Below are 24,118 nucleotides of genomic sequence, written 5' to 3' on the forward strand. Positions count from 1 at the left end.
ACTTCAAATTCAGACTTCAATGTGGTCGTCACGGGATTATCATACAAAGTGACAAGCAAGGACGTGGCCATCATACACCAGAAACTTGCAGAAAGTCACATATCCAACAGATAGAGAAGTGAACAGCAATCTGATACAGCCCACACAGGACAAAGCGGACCTGTTACTCGTCCCAGGATCGCAAGTGGCAAACCCTTTTCAATGCATAACATGCAGGTGTACGTTAGACGCATGAACATCTGACCGTGTCGCCAGCATACAATGTCATCACATGTTTACCCCACAAGTTACACACATGCACAGTAGAAGCACAGTGAAAGCAATGGGAAAGTACGATGTGGTTGCTGAAGCATCTTCACACTTCAAATTCAGACTTCAATGTGGTCGTCACGGGATGATATACCTGCAAGATACAAGTGATGAAGAAAGAAAGCAGAAGGTCGTGAGGTAGGCTATGAGACACCACAAACGGTTCACCTACATGTCTGTTCAGGGCTAGTGCACTCACACGCAGAATTGTCATAATCGAGCATTTCCCAAACTGAGAAGTGCAATGAAATCCACTTGCATGCACAGGAGCAATTTTGCAATATTATGATACGCAATTCGACACGATCTGCGATGCTGCGTGCGATGTGCCCTGCTGTCATGATAGTGACAGTCACCGCCGTATGTTTTGTCAACGTCGCCCGTGCACTCTTCTGTCAAGTCCAAAGTGCTCACATACTTGGCAATGTTTTTGCAGTGATTAACTTTTATCCTAGTTATGTCACGGGTAACTTTAATGAAGTACCCGCAGGCCGTGTCGATCTGCACATCGTCCACTCTCTCATATACTTGGCCTGCTTTGTCTGTGTATCCATTTCATGTGCGATCCACAAAATCGACTAGACAGTGGGTGCAATACGCTCTCTACCTGAAGACGTTCTTCTGGCGACATCTCGCCATGTACTTGGCCTGGCTTTGTCTGTGTATTCATTTCATGTTCGATCAACAAAATCTCAATGCACTACAGAGACTAGACGGTGCAATACGCTCTCTATCTGAAGACGTGAACCATTTTAAAATAAAAATGTTTTGGAAAAGTTATACGTACACCTGAAACGTAAAGAAGTACAGGAATAGAGAGAGTGACTACAATACGCTCTCGACCTGATATAGTGATAACGTGAGTACAAGACACTCTCCACCTGATAATGTGTTAGAAGGTAACATGTCTACAGTCCCACCGTACCCTTCCGACACGACTGTAGACCATTACATTTTTTTGAGAAGTTATACGTACACCTTAAACGTAATGAAGTACAGGAATAGAGAGAGTGACTACAAGACACTCTCCACCTGATAACGTGTTAGTAGAAGGTAACGTAATACAGGTCTACAGTCCCACCGTACCCTTCATCATTCCTCATTCACCATCGCGCGATACCCTGGCACACACTGGCAACATATCAATGGGGTGCCTTACCGTCGTCTAGAGGAGACGTCTTCGCAGCAATATTTTCCCTCCTGCGCATTCAGTCGCCGACGCGACAGCGTTCACGGGGCCGTTCCAGCTGCGGAAGACATTCGATTCATCGGGCCAATTCAGCAACAGGGCCGTGGACACACAGGGGGCAGAAGAGAGACATTGTTAGTGGACAAGAAATATGCAGTGGCAAGTGGCGAGTGCCGCATGGATGTCAAGTTGTCATGCACAATTCAGCTATTACTTACGGTCCAGCTAGTCCTGCCATTGCTCGCTCGTCCTGGTTCCTCCTCGTTCGTCTTCCTGCACGTCTGCACTTCTCCTTCCCCACCGTTGGCTTTGCGGTACGGGGGTGCCGGAAGGAATTCCCACCATGTATCCATGTACATGAAGTCCCACCATGACTCTCCATGTACATGTCCACGGCCACGTCAGCAGTTTGTATAGTACCGGAAGGAGTTCCCACGATGTCTCCAAAGGCCTAGAGCGGACGTCTTTGCAGCAATTCTTTTCGCCCTGCGCATTCAGTTCGCCGACGATGTCTCCAAAGGCAAAGGCCTAGAGCCTAGTAGAGGGGACGTCTTTGCAGCAATTCTTTTCACCCTAGTACCCTGCACATTCACTCCGCCGACACGACAGCGTTTACGGGGCCGTTCCAGGTGCAAAAGGTCCACGTCAGCAGTTCTCAACTATTTCGCGTACGGGATAGTCGCCGCGACAGCGTTTAAGGGGTCGTTCCAGGTGCAAAAGGTATCCATCAATGGCACTTTGCAGTATGGGGTACGGAAAAGGGACCTCCTCGTTCGACTTCGTCGACTTCTGCAGTTCTCCTTCCCGTCAGGGGTACCGAAAGGGGCCTCCTCGCAGTTGTCCTTGCCGTCAGGTCCACGTCATGCAATTCTCAACTATTTCGCGTACGGGATAGTCGTCTTTGTCGTACGCGACATCGGCGTTTACCGAGTGGCATTGGCACAAAGCAGACCGTTGACGGGGTCACGTGTCAAAAAAGTATCAACAACGTGTCGACTAAGTGTCGACCACGTGTATAGCGGTACACTCAGCGGTACACTAATTCTCGTGCCATTCTCGTGTCACAAAACTGGAACATCGAGTACCAGTATGGAAAGGCTTCAGACAGGAAGCCTTTCCAATGTCATGTAGTCGGGGAGAAACTCGAACGACCAGCTATACCGGTAAAAGCCAAAAGTACAAATATTTTCAATTTTGTGTTGTTGCTCGCATGTTTTGTCAATTTTGAAGTCACTTCCCTGTTCCTGCTGTTGAGGAAGGTGGTTTAAAGATCATCTTCACATCTGATTTGCCACAGTAGTAGCCTCTATTACAAGCACTCTGATCGCGATGGGAGATGTCCAGGCAGCTAAAAGAGCTCTTCATCAAGCCCTCGGTAGCAAATGGGAAGAGTAAGTGAAACATTTGAGTACAATCTATTTCTGAAATTTTGTTTTGATTCAAAGTGTGCAAAAATTGCATGGAGTGGCTTTGCAGAGTGGAAATTCACAAGGCCGTTGTGCCGTTTACTGCGAACGTATTTTCTTTTTTTTGCACTACACGTGGGTTGGGTCTCTTCGCTTTCCTTGAAACCTTTAGGAAGCTGAAATGACGTATTCTGGAAATATGATTTGGGGGAGTGTGAAATGCTTCTGGAATGGATGCTTGTCTTACTTGAGCAATATCTATCACATAGAATAGCCTTCTCATATTCCAATTGATGACCATCGCGAGAAATTCATATGCTAGTACAAGTAGATGTCAATTCATATTGATTTTTTATAATTTTATAATCACACTCAGGCGAAAAAGCTGAATTGACATCAGGTTTCTGTTATATGCACATTGACAGACGATGTGAACAATGTAAAGAGAAAAGGACCTATACGTTACTAGTTATGACTAACAGTCCACCAAGGTAACGAGATAATGTACATGTACATAGCTAGTAACAATATACAATTGTAGGTCCTTTCTCTTTACATATGTCTATTGGCTCAGCATCCGAGTTTTTATTTAGCACACCTGATGTGAACAATGTGCATCAATGTAACAACTATAAAATTAATGTCAAAGGAGAAATACAAAAACAGTAAGCAGCAGCTTTCGGCCTGTTTATCAATAAAGTAATTCTACCTCCACCAAACGCGCTCTCTGGCCGACCTCATCACACCAGCAACATAACTCCAGCTGCTGGGCCAGGTTGTAGATAGTCTAGATACTGACAAAGGAATATGTAGTGATTTTTTTAATATTTAAACAGTGGCAAATGATTCGAAAACGTTTTGCACAACAATCCGGAACTGCTGCATGAATGATTCAGTAATGAACTTCGACTCGACTGCTTCTTTCCGTTCAACTTTCCCGAAAGTTCGACTGCTCCGCCGACTCTCGAACCCAGTAGTCGAGAACGTATTCTGAAATTCAAGATGCAGAACTTCTTTATTGCCAACGAATGACAGAACTTTGAAAAGCTATACTGTTGCAAGGGTCTGCACAGAAAGCTTACAACATAAGCAGACACATCCATTCGTATGTGCAAACGGAAAGCATGGAATTATACGTGCCAAAAAAATCACAACTAAACCGAACAATGATGCTGCTGCAAGAGTCTGCAAAATTCTTTCGAAAAATACACCTACATATCCACACACAATGCTGATAGAAATGAAAAAAATGCATAAGCAAAGGGGCCGAAGTACAAAGGGAAGTCACTGAACAGATAACGCGGGTGAACGAAGTATCATAATTCTGATTATAGTGCTGCAACAAATAGAAGGCTAACGGATGCTGGACTTCACGAACAAATACCAACTATTCGATGAGCGCCACAACGCCCATTCTCATGGGTTTCCAGGAAACGTACGAGAAGACTTCGCGTTAGCTTCTGGCATATTGAAAGATAGAGGTCATGCCCCGACGACATCTTACAGCTAGCCATGTTGATGAGCACGTTCCGCAGCTTGATTGCCAGCTTCTCCAAGGCGCTCCAGTCCATTGTTTGTTGAGATTGCTGGCTGTGGAGCCGTTGTACGACAGTACCTTTTCCGCAGGCAATGAACGACGCTCATCGCTTGTCACCGTCCAGTCTCGCTTTGGTGAAATTCGCCCAGACACCCTAGATCTCTCTGCGACAGCTGGCAACGGCTGACACTGATATGAACTAACCCAAGACTGCATGCTTGTACATGGGTGACAGGAATTACTTAGATGTTCGAATGAAGGAGAGATGGGAGAATGTGTGACTTGGAGAAAGCGAGGAGCTTCTTAACACTGTCTACCCAGTGAGCAGACCTCTCCACATGCGCAAACACAGTCTCCGACGGGGTCGGAATGATCGGGTCGCGCATCCACCTACCGGTAAGTAAGAAGTTTCTCTGAATATGATGGAAGTACTTTAAACCTATGTCTTTGTGAAGGTCAAGGGCAAAAGACTTGCCAGGTTTGAGTAAGAAAAAGCCTTTAGGATTGGCAGAAAGAACGTCCAGATAAGTAGATCGTGCAGAATAAGAACATTTCCCGTCTATATTAATTAAATGTTGTCACCGCTGACAATGCCATCCAGAGATCTACCCAGGAGGCCGTTGGAGTAAAACCAGTTTCCAGACACTCTGAAGTCCTCGTCGTCGGTCTCACGATACAATGCGCTGGCGACAGGCTCATGTCCCACGCCCCACTGAACTGCACGGCAGCCAGATGCGTCCTACTGTCCATGTAGAGTTTTGAGAAGAGACTTGGGTTGCTTCCATGATGAATTTGCTGCTTTGATCACGGGGCCTAAGTTGGACGCTGTGATTCTGCCCCGCCTGTGCGCGGACCACTTGGGGTTCTTTGCCTGGCCACGTGTGATTTTCTCTATCTGTATTACATGGTCCGGTGACACAGCCAAGTTGTGCACCATCGATGTAATGCCATCCGGCTGCGTGGCGTAAGCCTTGGTCAAGAGCAGTGAGTCAGCGGTGGCAACACATACACACACACACACACACACACACAAACAAACACACGCACGCATGCATGCACACACACACACACACACGCACACACACACACACACACACACACGCACGCACTTGGTTGCTTTCGTGGTGGATCCTGCTTGGATCCTTATCACTCGGGATGATGGAGATCTTCTCAGCAAACCGCTTTCTGTCCTCATCGCCTTTGTCCTCATCGCATCCCAGTCTACTAGAACCTGTTCAAACGGAGCATGATGAGGGGAAGCGACAAGTTCACCCGTAGCGGGTTCAACAGCTTGCGGCCAGTATGACAAAGTAGAAGCAACTTCTTTGATTGATAAGAAGCTGCTGCAGATTCACCATTGGAGCACCAACCCGCTGCAGGTATGGATGAAGACACGGACACCCCCAGTTATGGTCACCACAAATTTTAGAATAGAGAAAGTGCACACACAAACACACACACACACACACACACACACACACACACACACACACACACACACACACACACACACACATGCATGCACAACTGTTGATAAGTAATCTTTCAAATTTTCAATCCGATGTCTTCTCCTTGTACCTGTTCTTATTTCGTGTTCCTACTGTGCTTAGGTACTGGGCATTGCTTCGTCAGTGGTTCCGCAAGCAGGTTAGTGTTCCTCTGCATGCTGCCGTGCTCATTCACATGTACCGTAAAGTACCGCCAGAGCGCCCCACCATCTCGTCCTTTCGTGGTCGTATTGTGGAGGTGGTCTGCTGTCTGTATGTCATACGACACGAACCTTGTACACATATTCCACGATTTGCAGTCAATCCGTACCTTCGAGCGGACACAAGCTCCACACAAAAACCTGCCAAGTGTGCCCTTAGTACACTAAGGTTCTCATATCGTACAAACTAAGTTAGTTACTTCGTTGCACTCTGCCATACGACTTTCCTTTCCCTGGCTGTAAAATCAAGGTGGGGCGCTCTCGCGAGACGGGGCGCTCTCGCGAGACGGGGCGCTCTCGCGAGACGGGGCGCTCTCGCGAGACAGGGCGCTCTCGCGAGACGGGGCGCTCTCGCGAGACGGGGCGCTCTGGCGAGACGGGGCGCTCTGGCGGTACTTTACGGTACTAGTACAGTGGTGGCGACTGACATCCAACTCTCACACTGCACCAACACAGCATGCGACCACGGCAACCTCAAAGCATGAACAGTGCATGCACATCTACAACTGCTGCACTGAGCTGTATGCATGCCGTGTCTTGCAGTTACACCAGGAACACTGGGGAGGAGGGTCACAATCCAACAGTACACACTCTGTGCATTGCAGCACCTTGTCAAGTTGGTGGGAGACACTAGGACACGTAGCACAAAGGCCACGCAGACGATTTCACGGTTGATACATTGGTGATATATGCACAAGCAAACTAGTACTTTATCTGGATTTCCAGGTGGTCAGAGCAGTGACAAATTGGCACCTTGGGGGACTCAGACAGCACCAGTCACATAGTGGAGCTGGACATACACATCATAACATAACACAATATCACCTATGTATGATCATGCATGGTGGTGGCCTGGCACAAGCGAAACTTTCTAAGCTGGTTGTGTTTCTTAGCGCAATTATAGAGCCGGTAGTAACGCGAACGTGTGAACTTTATTTTTTCTCTCTCGTTGTACAGTAGGGACTACTGTACTGTATTGTTAGATCAGTGACAACGTTCACACAAACGTCTTATAGTGAGCACGCAACAAATTTGACCTGGCTGTGCTGGAGGCAGTGTCTATTGCTGAGCTGACATCTGAACTGGGTGTACAGATCCCCAGAGTCTTCACTGCTACTTGTGCTAATACCATATCTCTGGCAACAGATCTCTTATTGGCGATGATGCCATCGTGAGAATAAAGAATTGAACAACAGGGCCCATGGCCGATCGTAATTGTTGATTCGAGTCTTTTCCTGCACCAAGCAGAATTTTTATGTGTGCTTCTGTGCATACACACCGGTACATGCGTATGAATTTGTATGTGTGTGTGTGTGTGTTTTCATGCGTCTGTACATCCGTGTGTGTGTGTGTGTGTGTGTGTGTGTGTGTGTGTGTGTGCGTGCGTTCGATCGTGCGTGCGTGTGTGTGTGTACAGATTAGCAAGCAGCAGTTAGATAACAGTGTCAGGGCTCTACTAATGACACGTGGTAAGTCATCTGTACAGTGTGTACCTGTCCGTCTGTAACTACTACTTGCATGTATCTTGTAGGCATGCTGGCAGATTGTGTCCAGGAAACAGTTATCACCCAGAGAGCGGAAGAATTTGTTAACCAACCACCTGTGGCAATGCAGAGGTTGAGCACAGCAATAAATCGTAAGGCTTGGACGTAACCGGCTAGAGTAATGGAAGTTTACATGAACTGTCAGTAACTTTCAACCAAAAAAGAGCTCAACAATAAAAACACTATGAAACCTACCTTTGTGATCCTGACCGCGCTGCAAGACAGTGGGGTGCGCTACCTGCTTACTGTCGTACACTAACTGTTCATGTGTGACTCCCAAAATCCAAGTAACCGGAATGAATTCCTTTTGCTCTCTCTCTCTCTCTTTCTCTCTCTCTCTATCTATCTATCTCTATCTCTCGCTCGCTCTCACTCACTCACTCACTCACTTTCTCTACAGTCTCTCTGCACACGGACTTCATGCTGTCCATACTGCGCCACTGCCAAAGTGGAGGTAATGGCATTAACGTTGTGTCTCCAGTTGGGGCACAGCAGCAGCGTCCGGCCCAGTCGGGTGAGTGGTGATGGCTTGTTGAGCTGCTTTTGTGTCATCATTGCTGCACTGACTCTTGTGTTAACGCTTAGCTTAGGTCAAATTGCATGGTTCCTGCTTTTTGTCAACCAAGTTTTGGGAGGAAAAAATGTTACGAGTTATGACTAACTGTCCACCAACGTAACCAGATCTTATACAGTCAGCAAGTGCGACAAAATGGCACAAAACTGACAAGGAGTACTGAGACATTCGGCGACCTGACACCTAGCTCCAACACTTCTCCAAGGCGCAAACCAACAACCTTCCAACTTGGAAGGCACAGGTTCGGAAAGGTCCAAGAGGGGAAGGAAAGCGCAACGAAGAAGAGCACGAGCTAAACATCACGGCAACAAAGAATGCCGAAAGTTACTGGACGATGACGAAACTAGTAAGACTATTGGACAGACCGGCCTTACTACAACTCGATGACGCAAAGCAACAGACCACCCAACTTGGGAGGCTCAAGTTTATGTAATAAACATAGAAGGGTAGTAGATAGTGGAATTCAGTAGGATGTTGGCGTTTCGGTTTGTCACAATTCGTCTTCGCTTAGCTTCCCCTTCTATGTTTATTACTAGGGCTGAAACGATTATACCGAATAATCGAGTACTCGTTTGATAACTCTAACGATCGAGCAATCGTTTAGATTACCGATTACGATTATTTTGCGTTTTTTAAATTTGTGTCAAGAAAGTACTGTAAACCCTCGTTTTGTGAAGTTTGAATCAGTTTCCGCTGGGAGTATGCAGTTGCCAGGGGTATGGTTCATGTTCTGAGGTTAAATTGACTTCAAAACTGCCATGTTTCGGAGCTACCCTTTCACTAATGCAGATTTGTTGGTATTATGAAGGCATACTTTGTGGAAACAGTAATGTTTGCACAGAATTATGACTCTATTTGCTAACGATTATAATCGAGTACTCGATCGTTAAGCTAAAGAGTAATCGATACTTGAAAATCCACGATCGTTTCAGCCCTATTTATTACATAAACTTGAGCCTCCCAAGTTGGGTGGTCTGTTGCTTTGCGTCGTCGAGTTGTAGTAAGGCCGGTCTGTCCAATAGTCTTACTAGTTTCGTCATCGTCCAGTAACTTTCGGCATTCTTTGTTGCCGTGATGCGTAGCTCGTGCTCTTCTTCGTTGCGCTTTCCTTCCCCTCTTGGACCTTTCCGAACCTGAGCCTTCCAAGTTGGAAGGTTGTTGGTTTGCGCCTTGGAGAAGTGTTGGAGCTAGGTGTCAGGTCGTAGAATGTCTCAGTACTTCTTGTCAGTTTTGTGCCATTTTGTCGCACTCGCTGACTGTATAAGTTCTGGTTACGTTGGTGGACAGTTAGTCATAACTCGTAACACTTTGTCCTCCTTTTTTCCCCATAATTTAATTGGCTCACTGTCCGAGTTAAAGTTTTGGGAGTTCAGGATACAAATAAATGAGGTCGGTTGCCTGGTGATCACGACAGTTTGCAACAAACATTTCCTTCCTTCTCTCTTGTATGTGTGATGTAGTATTTAGGCAATTTATGTAACACGGTACTAGTACTTGCCTCATTCTACCTATCCAATCTCATGATCCTCTCTTTCTTTTGGTCGTCTACCTAGGTTCTCGTTCTCGTGCCAAGGTGACGAAGACTAGCGGAGCAAGTACTGCAGCAGCCAGCACGCAAGCCAGCGGCGGTGCAGAGCGTGCCAGTGGCAGCGCCAGTAGCGGCCATAGTACTACTAGCAGTACTAGCAGCACTAGCACCGGCAATGGTGTTAGCAGTGGCCAGGCTGCACCAGCGGCCACCACCATCACCACCACCTCTGCTGCTGCTGCTGCTGCTGCTCGCACTGCTACAGACTCCAGCGCTCAGCAGTCAAGTAGTGTGGTCAGTGTTCATCGGAAGAAGGTAAGATCCCGCATTCATTCATGGTTCTTGCCACGTATCTGTTCTGATGAGGCCTATATATCTCCAGCATTGTGCAATTCTTGCCACGTAATATATGTATGGCTCTGTGCCGACGTCTTTGGACATTGGACAGAGAGATAGCTCGATGTGTTTACAGATGGAAACAGCTAGAAAAGGTCAATGTCTTGTAGATTGGTTGTGACTAGCAACTGACAAGCTGGTGATATAGGTCAACTGTGAATGTTTGGTTGATCCTGGATGTTGTCGGGTGGTGCATGGTCTGCTATTTCTATTGCCAGCTAGTTCGGTTGGTGGGTACACTTATGCCAGATAGTGTTGGGCCTGTTGCCAACGGGCTTGGCTGCTTGAAGGTGTATTGTTGTACCTACCACCTTTGTTGGTTTCAGGGTTCATATACTTTCTATTTGAAGTATACATACCTGTTAACCATGGACTGCTTCTGGCTAGATTAACTCTTGTGTAATCAATGGTGCTAGTGAAGCTTGTATCAGATCCACTCTGATTTAACCACCCACACTAGTACCAAGTATTACCTTCACTGGGGGCAGGGGGTACCTGCAGTTGGATCCCGGGACGGATACCCTGATGCCGTCATTCCTTTTTCTGCACCTTGTCCTCACCCACTTACTGAGGTGTGGTGAGCCCATAAGTGGGATCATTTCAAATCCACCCTAGTTTGGGGATTTCCGGGGGTGTCGGCCGTTGGGTGGTTCAATGGCCAATTGAGTCATCTTTCCAAGATTCCTTTTGAGTCTCTCTCCCCTCTCCCGGGGAGACCCACGTGACCAGTTTTGGCAGTGAGCAAGTACAAGTACAAGTACAAGTAAGTACATTTCTATTGATAGAGGAGTTGAAGTTCTCTTCCTTGCCTTCTTTTTTGTCAATGGTTTTGTGTAGAATGCGTTTACTCGCTACGCACCGTACCCACTGCAAAACTTCAAGGCAGGACTGGTATGTAGTATGTAGCACCTAGCATGCGTGTGTGTGTGTGTGAACGCTGCAATCGCTGCTTCAAGTCCCGGGCTGGTTTTAACCGCCATAACTGCAACCGTGGAAAACGTCTTGCTGCAGCCGATAGGGAATCACTGCCGCTGATCTGCATGCATTGCCCAAAGCGTTTCCGACGACAGCAAGACTTGACGAGGCACCAGAAGTCCTGCCAATGATGGTGCCTTCCAAACTCTGGCCCCCTCCGGGGGTGACACTGCACATGAATATGTCATAGTTTGATGCAATGCATGTACCACATTCTTCTTTCTGCTCTCTTTGTCGCTCACTCTCTCTCTCTCTCTCTCTCTCTCTCTCTCTCTCTCTCTCTCTCTCTCTCTCTCTCTCTCTCTCTCTCTCTCTCTTTCTCTCTCTCTATGATATGCCCAATACAGAAGTGCGATACGGATCAGCTAAGAGCAGGTGAGTGGCAAGATGACACCGGTAAAAACTTGTCACAAACATTACAGGCCGCGCTGTCCTTCTGCCCCTGCCTGGACCCTAGCTACTGGTGCCAGTGGTCTGCTTGTGGAGGCTGATGTGCAGTAGCTGTGTTGTGTTGATGGTTGTATGTACAATTGCGCTCGGTGAAATCCGATCCGAAGTGCAAAGCTGGCGCCCTGGACTAGTTCTGACTTCCTCATTGCAGTTGTACGTCTGTACGTCTGTACGTCTGTACGTCCAGCCGCATTCGTGCCACTTCCATGGCGTCAAGGACGTGCAAGTTGAGGGCGCCAACTATGTACTCTGGGTCGGATTTCACCGAGCGCAGCTCTATGTATATCTTAGAGTACTGTTGTCTTCATAATTTGTGATGGGTGTGTTCATTGCTTACCACTGTACATGCTGTGTGTGTCTGTGTGTGTCTGTGTGTCTGTGCGTTTTCTTTTTGTAGCACATCAAGCCAATTGGCGGCCCTTGTACCACCGGTTTCTGCCCAGCTTGGACCAGCTAAAAGCCAGATTGCGCATTCATACCCTCAGTTCTGGCTTGGAATCGGCTGACGATGGAGTCGCAGAGATGGTACTCTCTGCTTTAGAGGTGGGTTTGTAACTTTGCATGTCCATGTGCCTGCCTGCCTGCTGCATGCACTGACCGAATCCGTTCATGTTCCTGATGTCTCGGAAACAAAAACACACCCACATAGGCACACATAGGGCCATACTCATTTGTGCATGTACGCGTGCATGCATATGCACACACACACACGTGCACACACACACGCACACACACACGGAACAAGGGATCAATGATCTGCAGGCGCGTAGCCCGCATGGGGCACAGGGACGTGCACCCTGCTAAAAATTTCGACCTAGGTCCAGTATGCACGTAATGACCATGATGACATGCACCAGCCATCCTACACATACGTATGGTATTCGAACTTCGAATACAACATATTCCGCAAGAATATTTTGGTAAAGCGGCCGTGCATACCCCCCCCCCCAAAAGGGGAACCAGCTACGCTCCTGGATCTGCCAGGTATATTTGGCCAAGATCCCTGGCATCTTCAGTGGGAATGTGTGCCACTTCAGTATAGACCTGCTGCTGCTGCGTAGTGTGGCAGCTGTAGTACTCTTTGGTAGCCTTGGAAAGGCCAAGGATCATGTGCATCCGAATATCCGCAATGTGATACAAAGTCACGTGGAATATAATGTTATGTGGTAACAACTGTTCTAAGGACTCACAACTGCTTCAACTGTACTTGGTGGCATGAATAAGTTCCTGTGTTTCTGTGTTGCTGCCTCAGACACACATCAAGAATGTGCTGACAGCGGTATCTGAGCAGACCTTACGGTCATCAATACCTGATCTCTCGGATCATGACTACGTGAAGAAGCCGTCCTTTCTCAACCCCCATTGCCCGTGAGTTGACAGGACGTGCTGCTCCAGTGTGAAACCACTGGCAACACCACCCATGCACTGTATGACACATGCTGCTCCGTGCTGGTCCGTGTTGTTTCGAATCTTAATTCTCACGATAGCCAGTGTTGTTGTTGCTGTTGCTGTTGTTGTTGTTGTTGCTGTTGCTGTTGCTGTTGCTGTTGCTGTTGCTGTTGTTGTTGCTGTTGCTGTTGCTGTTGTACTATCCGTGCCTGCCCTACAGTTGTAAGTCACTGTCGCTTGTCTTGAGGAGCTTGTACACGTTGGGCACTCTAGCAGTAGTGACTACACCCAATTTCCAAAACTTGCTCCGATCGCTTCGATTTTGGTCTCATTCGATTCTTCCAGGCGTTGTACATAGGAAATCTGCAAGTATTATTCGAATCGGCCCAGCCATTCTTGAGTTATAGTGATTTGAAGTGCGCCAAGTTGGACTTTTGCTGGAAACAGAAATGAATGGGAGTGATGGGAGAATCGAGAACGACCGCACAGTCCGTGCATGCAGTACAGTGTACAGTGCACACGCCTCGTCACTCGAACTGTGCGTACGAAATTGCATAGTTTGGTATGCTGGCGCAGAACAAATTCGCTCGTAGAGGAAGACGAAAGCGTCTCACCGCCTTGTGATTTCACATGGCCAGTAGTTTTTCGACGCTGAGGACGATGGAATAGTCCGCGACGCTGCGACCCGACCAGAACAGCCCGGAATTCATACCCTGAAAAAGCGCTGAGCGCAGAGCTCCTAAATTCTGTCGTATGGAAACGGGACTTCGGGTCTCAAGGGCACGAACATCTCCTCTCTCAGATAAAGCAATTCACTCGATGCGATATTCTACAATTTGACCTGGCCACGCCGAAATGCACTGCCATGTCGGATTCTTCCACCGGAAGTATAGAAACTTGTTTCCAAAAAAGCGTCTGGGTGCGAGGGAGCTAAGTCACTACTAGCAGTACTACTGCATTTTCTGCTAGTCTTTGCATTCGGATGAACCATTCCATTGTTGCTACCTTGCTGGGTGGGTGTGGGTGTGTTTTGCTTCAAACCTCCAGTTGATTTATATGAAGAGAATGTGCAGGGATTGTGTTTGACTGGCGAATGATCTATTGTGATTGTATGCTCAGCTTGCCAACTAACAGAGACCTACGAGCGCTGTCGGCGATGTCGACGGATAGCAGTCGGCCTTGTCGTGATCAGAGCTTAGCACTGCCGCTGCCCTTCGCCAAGCACAGCGGCAATGCAGGACACCGCAGTGGTGCTGGCAGGCATTCAGTGCATGGTGTTGAGCAGCGTATCCGTACTCTGGACGTGTACAATGCCGCCCAGGTAAGATCTGGTGGAATTTTGCATGACACATTGTTGGTACTGGTGTCGACATTGAGTCCATGTTCACTCTATCACACGTGCTGAATTGATCATCTCGAAAGCTCTGTAGAACATGTTGTTTCCCTTGCACCTACCCCTCTGGACCCACTTGCACATGTTTTTATGTTTCCTGTTGTGTTTACATCTGCTGGGTCATGCGAGCCGAATTCCCCTTTTTTGCAAATGTTCTGGCTGTGTGAACTGATGGAAGTGCCGGATTCAGCTTGATCATAGTGCTGCTCCGCTTGCATGCCTCTGTGTGTGTGTGTGTGTATGTGTGTGTGTGTGTGTGTTTGTGCATTCCTGTTTGTTTTTGCAGGGCAATATGTCTCTGTTTGGTGGTCGGTCGGTAGCCATGCCTCTAATGCATCGACTGCATGCCATGCTTTAGGCAAGGTACAGCAACTCTTTTTTCCATGCCACTCGGTTCGAACGACGGTTTTACCCTTTTCATCGTTAGTCCCGTTACTGTGAAGTCTCCGTTGGCTTTTTATCTTTTTAAAAAGATCACTCCTGCTCTATTAACGACTAACAACCGGGTCTCAATTTGCGATCCAAGGTGAAGTTTTAGCCCAATGAAGGGTTTTTCTATTGGAGTTTGAGTTCTCCTTTTCTTTTATAGTCCTGTTTTTAGCATGTGTGTCAGCTGTTTCTTAGTCTCTCCCTCGCTGCTGCCTCCCCCCCCCCCCCATCTCTCTCTGGGGGCCTGATTTCTATCAGTGTGGTGCAAGGGGTTCACATACTGCTCTAGTGCAGTATATGTTGCTGTTCTCAATTGTTGTTCAGCATATTTATTGGTGCTCCTGTTATGATCAGGCACACGTGTGCGTGATTAGCCAAGCACACACGCGGTTGATTAGCTGGTGGCTCTTGAAGTCTTCTTGTCAAGTCTTGTTGTCCGCAAGTGTTGATTATCCTCTTTTTTAACTTATTGCAAATTAGTCGGCATTTTTCTTTTTTTTCCTTTCACCTAGACCGATCATTATACCATAGTACTACTAAGTATTTGAAATTTCTTTTCTGAACTTCGCTCAATGTCAATTAAATGTGCATTTTGTTATTGGTCTCCTCCTCTGGAAAAACCTTTCCCATCTACAAGTGTTCTTGGCTTGATGAGCGCCGCCCCAGCGAATGTTTTGCTGTGCAATAACTTGTTGGAGTTTTATTACAATTTTATTGGCTTGGCATGGTGTGTGTGTGTGTGCGTGTGTGCGTGTGTGTGTGTGTGTACGTCTGTGAGTGTGTGTGCGTGGGTGCGTTTCATCTTTGCTTGGTTTCATGACGCAATGCTTCATCATGCTGCATCGTGTCACGAAACCAAGCAGTAGTTGAAGAGATAAAGCCAAGACTTATGACTTGAAGCTTTCTGTTGTACCCAGTCAGACAAAAAAACAATATGGCCATGCATGAAGGTTGTCTTCACCCCAAACTGAGCAAGTGACTCAGTGATCTGACTGGGCTTCAGATCGGTTATAGCCTATATAGGTAGCTGGTACTCACTCGTATTGTAGTGTACTTCAAAGAAGTAGAATTATTTTTATTTGAATTCGCAAGTACAGATGGGCTACATGATTGTACAAGCCCGATTACATGAAAGCGGCCAATGAAAGGAGGAGGAAGATCAATGCTGTATACCGTGTGCCATCGTCCGACAAGTGGGTGTCTGTGAGCTGGTTGAAGTCCAATTCACAAAATTGGTTCAGCTATGATTCCCCCGCTGCCTGCTCTAAGATGTTCACTACTGCCGCTATGTAGTGGTCATGGTGGTGACCAGAGGCTAGCCTATGCAGTTTCCGTGGTAGACACCAATAGTGTTATTGTGAACTACATGTACAGCCACGGATTCATACCCAACCGGTTTGGGTACGACTCCCTGATCGGGCAGGGGGGAGGGGAGAGGTAACCTCTGGTAGGCCCAAACCAAAATTAATAAAAGCCGACAACGTGACAGTGACATAACCTCGATCTGGACTCAGCAAGGACATGTCCTGTACCCAGTAGATCTCCGTCTATATGACTTTATTTTGCCCGTAAAAGAGGCCGTTACCCCCGGAAAAAAAAGTAGACCTCCAATGTGCAGACGCGTAGCACCGGCATTGGAGGTGGTCCGGCCGGAGGGGGTCGAGGGGTTTCCAGCGGGAATTTTTTTGAAATTAGGGTGCAAAATCCTGCATTCTGGGCACTTTGGCATTGTGTTATTTTAAAAAAAGCGGTCCGGCCAAAACCCGGACCGGCTGCTACGCCGCTCCTGAAGTGTACAACCAGAATGCAGTTGAACATTTCAGTGTCAGATTCAACACAGTTTGACCATTATTTTCATGATGTCCGAACACGACCTGTCATCATTCCGGGTAGATCGACTACTGTATACTAGACAGACTCGACGGTGCATAAAACAGGCGCTAGCGCTACGGACTATTGTCAGATACATACCCAAACCACTCCCACTACGAACATGTCTAAACCACTCCTGCTAGTGCTGCATAGTGTTACTGTCGACATATCGCATATGTCAGGTCACGCTGTGGACAATGAGTAGCCTGTCATGATTCCGAATGATGGTTCTGCACATACTAGAGATCTAGAGAACTAGCAGCTGCTACTAGTAGTAGTACTGACAATAGTTGGAAGTGTTTACTGTTTTGGTCACTTTTTCAATTGTTTTGTTCAGCGTTTGTGTTTGTATGATCGAACGAACCCTCAGAGCTGTTACATCGAACAGTAATATATGACTAATAATCACTAGTACCGGTAGTGATAAGAGCGTGGGCCATCATGGAACCGTCAGCGAAGGTAGCGCGACCAGGTGAGCTGATGCCGCTAGCTATGACATGTATCATGTATGAGTACACCAGTACAATTTAAACAATACTCACGGTAAAATAATGGATGGGACTTTGAAGTAATTAGTTTGATTCTGCAATCTGGTCCAGTACAGTCAGTGCGGACACCGGTATAAAGAGGGCAAGTGCCCATGTACAAGTACAAACCTATGCCAGTATCAAGTTCTTTTTGCAAATGCTCACCAGAACTTCAAAAATACTGACTCAGTTGTCACAAGTGCCCCATGCACTATGAATGATAATCATGAACACATGCACAGAGCTAGCTGTCCACTAGTTGTAGCTAACTCTGTTCATTTAAAAAATTATTTCGTTGCATTTATTATTGAATAAACGACGAGGACACAACAATTTCAGTTCCGCAATCAATAAGACAAGCTGAATCGACATTTTAAAAATGTTGTGTACACTTCATATTCGTGCAGCACGGTGTAGTCGGATTTCACTTGTGTTACCTGAAGATTTAAAAAAAAAACACAAATGCCCCAGAGCTACCAACCATCGGTACGTGTTCGTCCGTGTTTGTACATGTACGGAAATGCCCCTCAGGTCCACTGTTCCCAGTATAAGGCCAAGTAAAAATAATTGATTGTTGATCGTCAGCGCCCGCCCCGATTTTTCGGTCCGTCCCGGGATTTATTTTATTTTTTATTTTCGTGATCAACGGTAGAAAACTCGTGTGTTAAGCGAAATCCGAACTTTTTTAGCAGTACGAGCGTATGCGAGCTCTCATGTACAGCTTCAACGGTGCTTTTACCGTAGCGACATCACGCAGTGCAGTGTGATTCCAGTGTAGTTGTGTGAAATCTGGCAACTACAATACATGGCACTGTAGTGTAGTCTGTACAGTGTACCACCTGATATCTACGCCTGCATTCATGGAAACTGCGCAGCCACCGCGTATCACAGAGTCATCTGCACATGTTCAAAGTGTGCCCAGGCAGACTGGTAGCAGTCACAACCAACAATGGTAGTACACCCATATCCCCATAGATGTAATACATGCTAAGATTTCAAGATGTCCGGTCGATGCAGATAAAAAAAAAGTTATAAAATAAAAATAAAACCCTCCCGTCCGCCCCGATTTTTCGGAAAATTCTGACGATCAACAATCATTTTTTTTACTTGGCCTAATATGACTTGTGTGATCTGTTGTTGTTGTTGTTGTTGTTGTTGTTGTTGTTGTTGTTTCTTTATTTTCTGGAAGTCAATGAAATGCTTGCAGACATGCTATCAGATCTGATAGCATGTCTGCAGCTCGTTGAATAGAGCACACTTGAGTAACTCGTAGACTGAACTGTACGACGCCATTCACAGTCTACTGGCACTGGCAGATGCATAAGTCCAGAAGGTGTTGTACGAGCGTGTTATGTGAAGCGCAGGCTGTCTATTCAACACACGGCACCGCCTCGCAGCGTGAACAGCCGGAAAAATCAATCTTGTGCAATATAATTATGGAAAATAACTCTGTGCTCTGCTGGGGAGACCTAGCAAGGTCGAAACTTCTAGCTGTCCGGGGATTGAGCGGAAAATATGCCACGAAATATACGAACCCAATGGGTGGAGCACCCCCAGCGCAAACAAGTGCGTTGCCAAACTGGCGTAGCTGCAGCCCGAGCATACCGTTCCCTGTGTATCGGCACACGACCAACACAATGTCACATCACATGATGGTGTTTCAAGCATCTCAACTACAAGTCTGTCCCGGGCCTGCACAATCAAGCATATCCCTTCAGGACCACCCTAGCCTTCCATACTTTGTGTATGATATAATATGCAGGGTGTAGTGGTAACACATGACCGCTCAGCAGTAAACACACGTTGGTGGCCAAAAAGTTGGTCCGGCCATGGCCTGACCGACCGGACCAGTTCTACCGGGCCTGCCCTACTATTTACAAGTATCTCATGTATCTCATGCTCAGTTCATGCTCAGTTCATGCTCAGTTCGACTGTAAGAAACACTGTAAAAGGATTGTCATCTACTAAGCCCAGGTGACTCACACACACACACACACACACACACACACACACACAAACACACACACACACACACACACACACACACACACACACACACACAACTGCAGTGCTAAGAAACGATGCTGTTCACCCTTTGCTATGCCCTGTGGCTTAGAACCCCTACTGTCTAGGTTGAACAACGGCGAGAATGTGCTCTGCGCCGAAGGCTATCTGTTTGCATTTGAGCGGCAAGGCTACCTCACAGCCGGTTCATTCGTGCCGGAGGTTGTCATCGAGTATCCTCACCTGGTGAAGCAGATGCACCTTGACTTTGTACGAGCCGGTTCGGATGTTGTGGAAGCGTTCACAGTAAGTGTGTGTATGAGTCACGGTCAGGCTCAAATACGGTGTGTTACATAGGCTTTTGACTCAATGTACCGGGGTAGCTGAACGCTTGTACCCTATTTGGCAACTCGCATCACGTGACCCATCAAGCCTGCCACGTGTGGCAAGTAGCCGGCGACGGAAGCGCTGACTCTAGCCAACGAGCGTTTGCTGCGACACAAGCGTTACATAGACGGGTGTGCATGAAATATTGATGTCTACCTCCAATGGTGCCTATAACTCTGTATTATCTCCAAGTTACCCCCCCCCCCCTGTCCCATACCCATTCACCTCTAGTGGTCGGCACGTACCAATAGTGTCTCGACAGGGGAAAGAAACTTACCTCGGTACCCGGCATGTAGCAGAAGTATGAAAAGTAGCTGTTTCAAGTTTCTGCTCATCCTACCAAGCTTGTTGCTGTGTGGCTGGAAGTCTACTGATCACTGCACATTGTTTGTTAAACCTTCAAAGTTCCACCATTGCCGTACGATTCTCTCTCAATCTCTCTCCCTCTCTCTCTCTCTCTCTCTCTCTCTCTCTCTCTCTCTCTCTCTCTCTCTCTCTCTCTCTCTCTCTCTCTCTCTCTCTCTCTCTCTCTCTCTCTCTCTCTCTCTCTCTCTCTCTCTCTCTCTCTCTCTCTCTCTCTCTCTCTCTCTCTCTCTCTCTCTCTCTCTCTCTCTCTCTCTCTCTCTCTCTCTCTCTCTCTCTCTCTCTCTCTCTCTCTCTCTCTCTCTCTCTCTGCATTCCTCTCTTTAGTACTATGCCCATCGGGAGAAGTTGCGTATCATTGGACGTGAAAATGATCTGGAGCAGATGAACAGATCGGCACTCAGAATAGCCAAGGATGTGGCGACCTCCACTGGAACTCTGATGGCTGGCAACATTTGCAACACAAACATTTACGATCCAACCGACCCGGAAATGATCGAGAAGTCACGGGGAATCTTTGAGGAGCAGGTCAAGTAAGTATTGCGGCTCGCTGATCTGTGTGTGTGTTTGTATGTGCATGTGTATAATGTGTGTGTGTGTATGTATGTGCATGTGTACAGAAATTGATGTTGCTCAATTTCTGTTGTAGCATTCTTTGAAAAGTGATCTGCTAAGCTCTGTGACTCCAGCATGCAGTACACTGTTCAAAACGGATCGTTTATGCGACAGTGCTGCCGCATGAAGGCACAAGGCCGTTGTCGCAGAAGTTGACCTAAGTTCAACATTTGTGACGTGTGACACACATCAATGGAGTGTACTAAGCTGGGTACACATGCCTGTACCGTCTGTACTGCGTATGAATGCCACACAGAAACAAACCCAAAGTTGAAACTTGTGAAACATGTGTCCCAGATGCAGCTTGTCGCATGTGACCGGAAACAGTGATTATTGTGAATCACGCTTTACAGGTGATTTCAAACTTCTGCTTCACAAACTCAATATTATGGCAGCTGGTGTATTCACAATTTCCCAGCCTCACTGTTATTTCACAGCGAGCCAAACCCCTGTTCCTTTGCGCTCTCTGTGCATGTGTCATTTACCTCAAGGTGGGCAGTCGAGGAAGGAGCGGATTACATCATTGCTGAGACCTTTGGAATGCAGGCGGAAGCTCTGCTGGCGTTGGAAGCAATCAAAGCACATGATATACCGGCCGTGGTGACCATGACTCCTAACTTGGACGACGACACCACGATAGATCCCGGAGAGAAGATCCCGGTTGCGCAGGCGCTCCGTACTCTTGAAGAGCACGGCGCTGATGTGGTCGGGGTCAACTGCTGGAGAGGACCGGCTACCATGCTGCCACTCATGGAGAAGGTGAGGCGGGCATGCAAGGGTCATGTTGCTGCCCTTCCCGTGCCCTACCGTACCACTCCACAGCGCCAGTCGTTTTTCGTGCTGAAGGATCTTGCGACCGAGTCACAGCTCTCCTTCCCGTGCAACCTGGATGAGCACTTGGCAACTCGACGAGCCATGGCCGACTTTGCCGTCAAGGCCAATGAGATGGACATCAAGTACCTGGGCATCTGCTGTGGTAATAGCCCCGGGCACATGCGCAGCCTTGCTGAAGCACTGGGCCGGCGGCCAGAGGCGTCCAAGTACTCTGCCGACATGAGCAAGCACTTCATGCTGGGTTCCGACTCTAGTCTGAAGGAAGCCAACACCAAGACCCTGCACCAGAAACTCTATGGAGCAGCAGAGCCCGAAGAGGAGTGATGTGTTTTCCACCATTCCTACTCCTTGTTGCACTAAGGCACTGTTGTGCTCATTGGAGGTGTTGATTGAATGGCTGTCTATCGTTTTCTATGTCAAATGATCTTATTGCTTCTTTTTTAATTCTAGTCCACTCATTTTGTAGGAGTAATGGGCAGTTGTGGATCAGATGCCTTTTAGCTTTCAACTTTCTTTTCGTATTTTCGAAGCTGCAAAGCAACATTAAATTGTGTTTGTGAATCTCATTGAGAACCGTGAATGTGACCGCCACTATGTAGTGGGCAATATCTCCTACACCTGAAAGCCAGTATAATCCGATATCACCGCTAGCCGGGTGTTTTTTCCACAGTACACGACGTACACTTGGTTACATCAAGAGTATGTGCTGCAAGGGGGGGGGGGGGGGCAGGGGCGTCAGTGCCGTTGCGGCAGGTGCTGCCAAAGCCGCACCGATAATTTCATCTAGTGTCTCAAAGTTTGGTTTTGAAGCAATGCAACATGGTCTATTTGGGTCCAATGGCCCTAACATTTCTCCGGCGGACGACCCCCGGACCTTCCACCTATTCATGCGGCCACACCAATGTCGAATACCTTCTGACGCTCCGGGGGGGGGGGGGGGGGGGGCGGAGGGCATCCATCCATTACTCAGACAAGGCAGTTGCGATCTATCAAACCAGCCGCTGCTGCTGACTGATGTTAGTGGTGCTCTGGCCTCATTTAAAATCGCGTGGAGCGAATATTGCCAAGGAAGAGCGTGAAAGAGCCATAGATAGAGCTAGATATGTTTCTTGTGGACTCAGATCCACAAGACGGGGGGGGGGGGGGGGGGTAAGGGAGGGACTGCATGTTGTACATGGGTAGAGTGAGAATGGGGCAGGACCTGGAGCCAGTGAAAACTGGAAAGGATACCAGTCAGGGCAACAAGCGTACATAACCCAGGGAGGAGGGGTAGGATGGGCCCTTAGTACAAGTAAGTTAGTTAGCGTTGTCCAAGCGTTGACAGAGCTCACAAGCCAGTGACCTGTGATTGCCTTGGTAGACTGTGGGAACACGCCTTGCTGCTTGTACAAAAGCTGCTGAAAGCCAGAGTTTAGAAATCAAGGCAAATACAGGACGGGAGAAGGGACTTCGAGGAATTGGTGTCCGGTGATCATCAGGAGTCGCAGATTTGTTTACGACTACCTGATGATCATTCTCACCTACTACAAGTAGACCTAGTAGACTCTACCTACTAGTACTTGTAGTAGTAAATAATTAATTATATTGTCAAGTAGGTCTACACGTAGATCCAATACAGGGAGTCGTGAAGTAAAACCACCCTCTTACTTCATCCGCTCATCTCTTCGGCGATCCGACCCGGTCGCTGCGCCGAATCCGTTCGAAGGCGTGAAACCACTAGCCGCCTAGCGCCTGCTAGATCTCCGACGTAGTGGCGCAATGTCACACTTCATCCGACGTGCATGCCGTTGAAAAGTCTACAGTGCTGCTAGACAGTCACAGGGCTCGTGCAAACCTTACCAATGGAAAATGGGATGGTAGGGAAGAAAAGAGAGCCAGAAGAACACGTGGAGTTCCACTCCGCTATGCAACACTTTGAGCACAGTCTACAGAAAGGCGAAGGAGAAGCTTTCATCCGCCCCCTTCCTGGTCTCGGGTTGCTCTTTTACCCATTACAGGTGCTGCTCGCTCTTGCTCCGTCTTGTTGTGAAGACTTCTGAAGTAGTTTCGTCCCGACGCTCGTGGTGAGTTGCATGGCTTCCGTTTTTGTAAACATTGTGCTTCGCAGTCCTTTGTTGTTGCTTTGTGCTCACCAACATTCGCGTGAAGCTGAAAACTGTTCCTTTCCCAGAAAGTCGGAAACTTGAACTAACCTGTCATTCTTCATCTACATAACCATTTTGTAGTTTCTAGTGATGAAAAGTAAGGTGTAGAAATGTGTCCTCCGCCATTTCTCACGTTTTGTTTGTCACAGGAAAGTGACCACTGCGGTATAGCTACTCCTACTCGCACGACTTGCTGCATTGGAGCAGTCTACTGTACGGCTTCCGCATTCATCATCGGATCGTTTCCAACTGTTTCGCTACTCTACGTTTTGGCTTTCGCTGAACTCTGCCGACGCCGAAGCAATCACCACCAGCAAAGAAGCCGCTGCTAGCACGCTACAGTATTCAAGGTGAGTCACTCAGGCCGGCTGTCGCGAAACGAGAACTTCCATTCTCCGACACTCCTTCTGCCCCTCCTCTGGATACTGCAGCATCCGTGGCTTGTGTAGCCTCTGTGGCTTGTGCATGTCCAACAGTGGCACTATACCGTACTAACAAGCGTGGTGTCTATTTCAAAGTTATTCGAACAATACGTTGATTCTCCC

At 47.6% G+C, this 24,118-nt stretch overlaps 2 protein-coding genes across 2 annotated transcripts; both read left to right on the forward strand.

Annotated features, from left to right (window-relative positions):
* Positions 1–2,672: 2,672 nt before the first annotated feature.
* LOC135808611 (uncharacterized) lies at positions 2,673–15,541 on the forward strand. The gene is made up of 11 exons (XM_065321826.1): positions 2,673–2,889; positions 6,052–6,088; positions 7,567–7,618; positions 8,094–8,207; positions 9,821–10,110; positions 11,029–11,082; positions 11,514–11,541; positions 12,014–12,159; positions 12,869–12,984; positions 14,125–14,326; positions 14,685–15,541. Exons 1-11 carry the CDS (start codon positions 2,828–2,830, stop codon positions 14,754–14,756), a joined length of 1,173 nt encoding a protein of 390 aa, XP_065177898.1. The 5' UTR covers positions 2,673–2,827; the 3' UTR covers positions 14,757–15,541.
* A 1,284-nt stretch (positions 15,542–16,825) lies between these two features.
* Positions 16,826–21,990, forward strand: LOC135808612 (betaine--homocysteine S-methyltransferase 1-like). The gene is made up of 4 exons (XM_065321828.1): positions 16,826–17,171; positions 19,343–19,536; positions 20,308–20,513; positions 21,087–21,990. Exons 1-4 carry the CDS (start codon positions 17,141–17,143, stop codon positions 21,751–21,753), a joined length of 1,098 nt encoding a protein of 365 aa, XP_065177900.1. The 5' UTR covers positions 16,826–17,140; the 3' UTR covers positions 21,754–21,990.
* Positions 21,991–24,118: the final 2,128 nt, after the last annotated feature.

This window comes from Sycon ciliatum, chromosome 2 (genome assembly GCF_964019385.1).
Source record: "Sycon ciliatum chromosome 2, ocSycCili1.1, whole genome shotgun sequence".
In the NCBI taxonomy this organism is placed as follows: domain Eukaryota; kingdom Metazoa; phylum Porifera; class Calcarea; order Leucosolenida; family Sycettidae; genus Sycon; species Sycon ciliatum.

Coding starts and splice junctions, on each gene's coding strand:
- LOC135808611 (XM_065321826.1), top strand. CDS start 2,828: ATGGGAGATGTCCAGGCAGCTAAAAGAGCTCTTCATCAAGCCCTCGGT. Junction 2,890..6,051: donor CTCGGTAGCAAATGGGAAGA/GTAAGTGAAACA, acceptor TACTGTGCTTAG/GTACTGGGCATTGCTTCGTC. Junction 10,111..11,028: donor TCAGTGTTCATCGGAAGAAG/GTAAGATCCCGC, acceptor GGTTTTGTGTAG/AATGCGTTTACTCGCTACGC.
- LOC135808612 (XM_065321828.1), top strand. CDS start 17,141: ATGGAACCGTCAGCGAAGGTAGCGCGACCAG. Junction 17,172..19,342: donor AGCGAAGGTAGCGCGACCAG/GTGAGCTGATGC, acceptor CCTGTGGCTTAG/AACCCCTACTGTCTAGGTTG. Junction 19,537..20,307: donor ATGTTGTGGAAGCGTTCACA/GTAAGTGTGTGT, acceptor TCCTCTCTTTAG/TACTATGCCCATCGGGAGAA.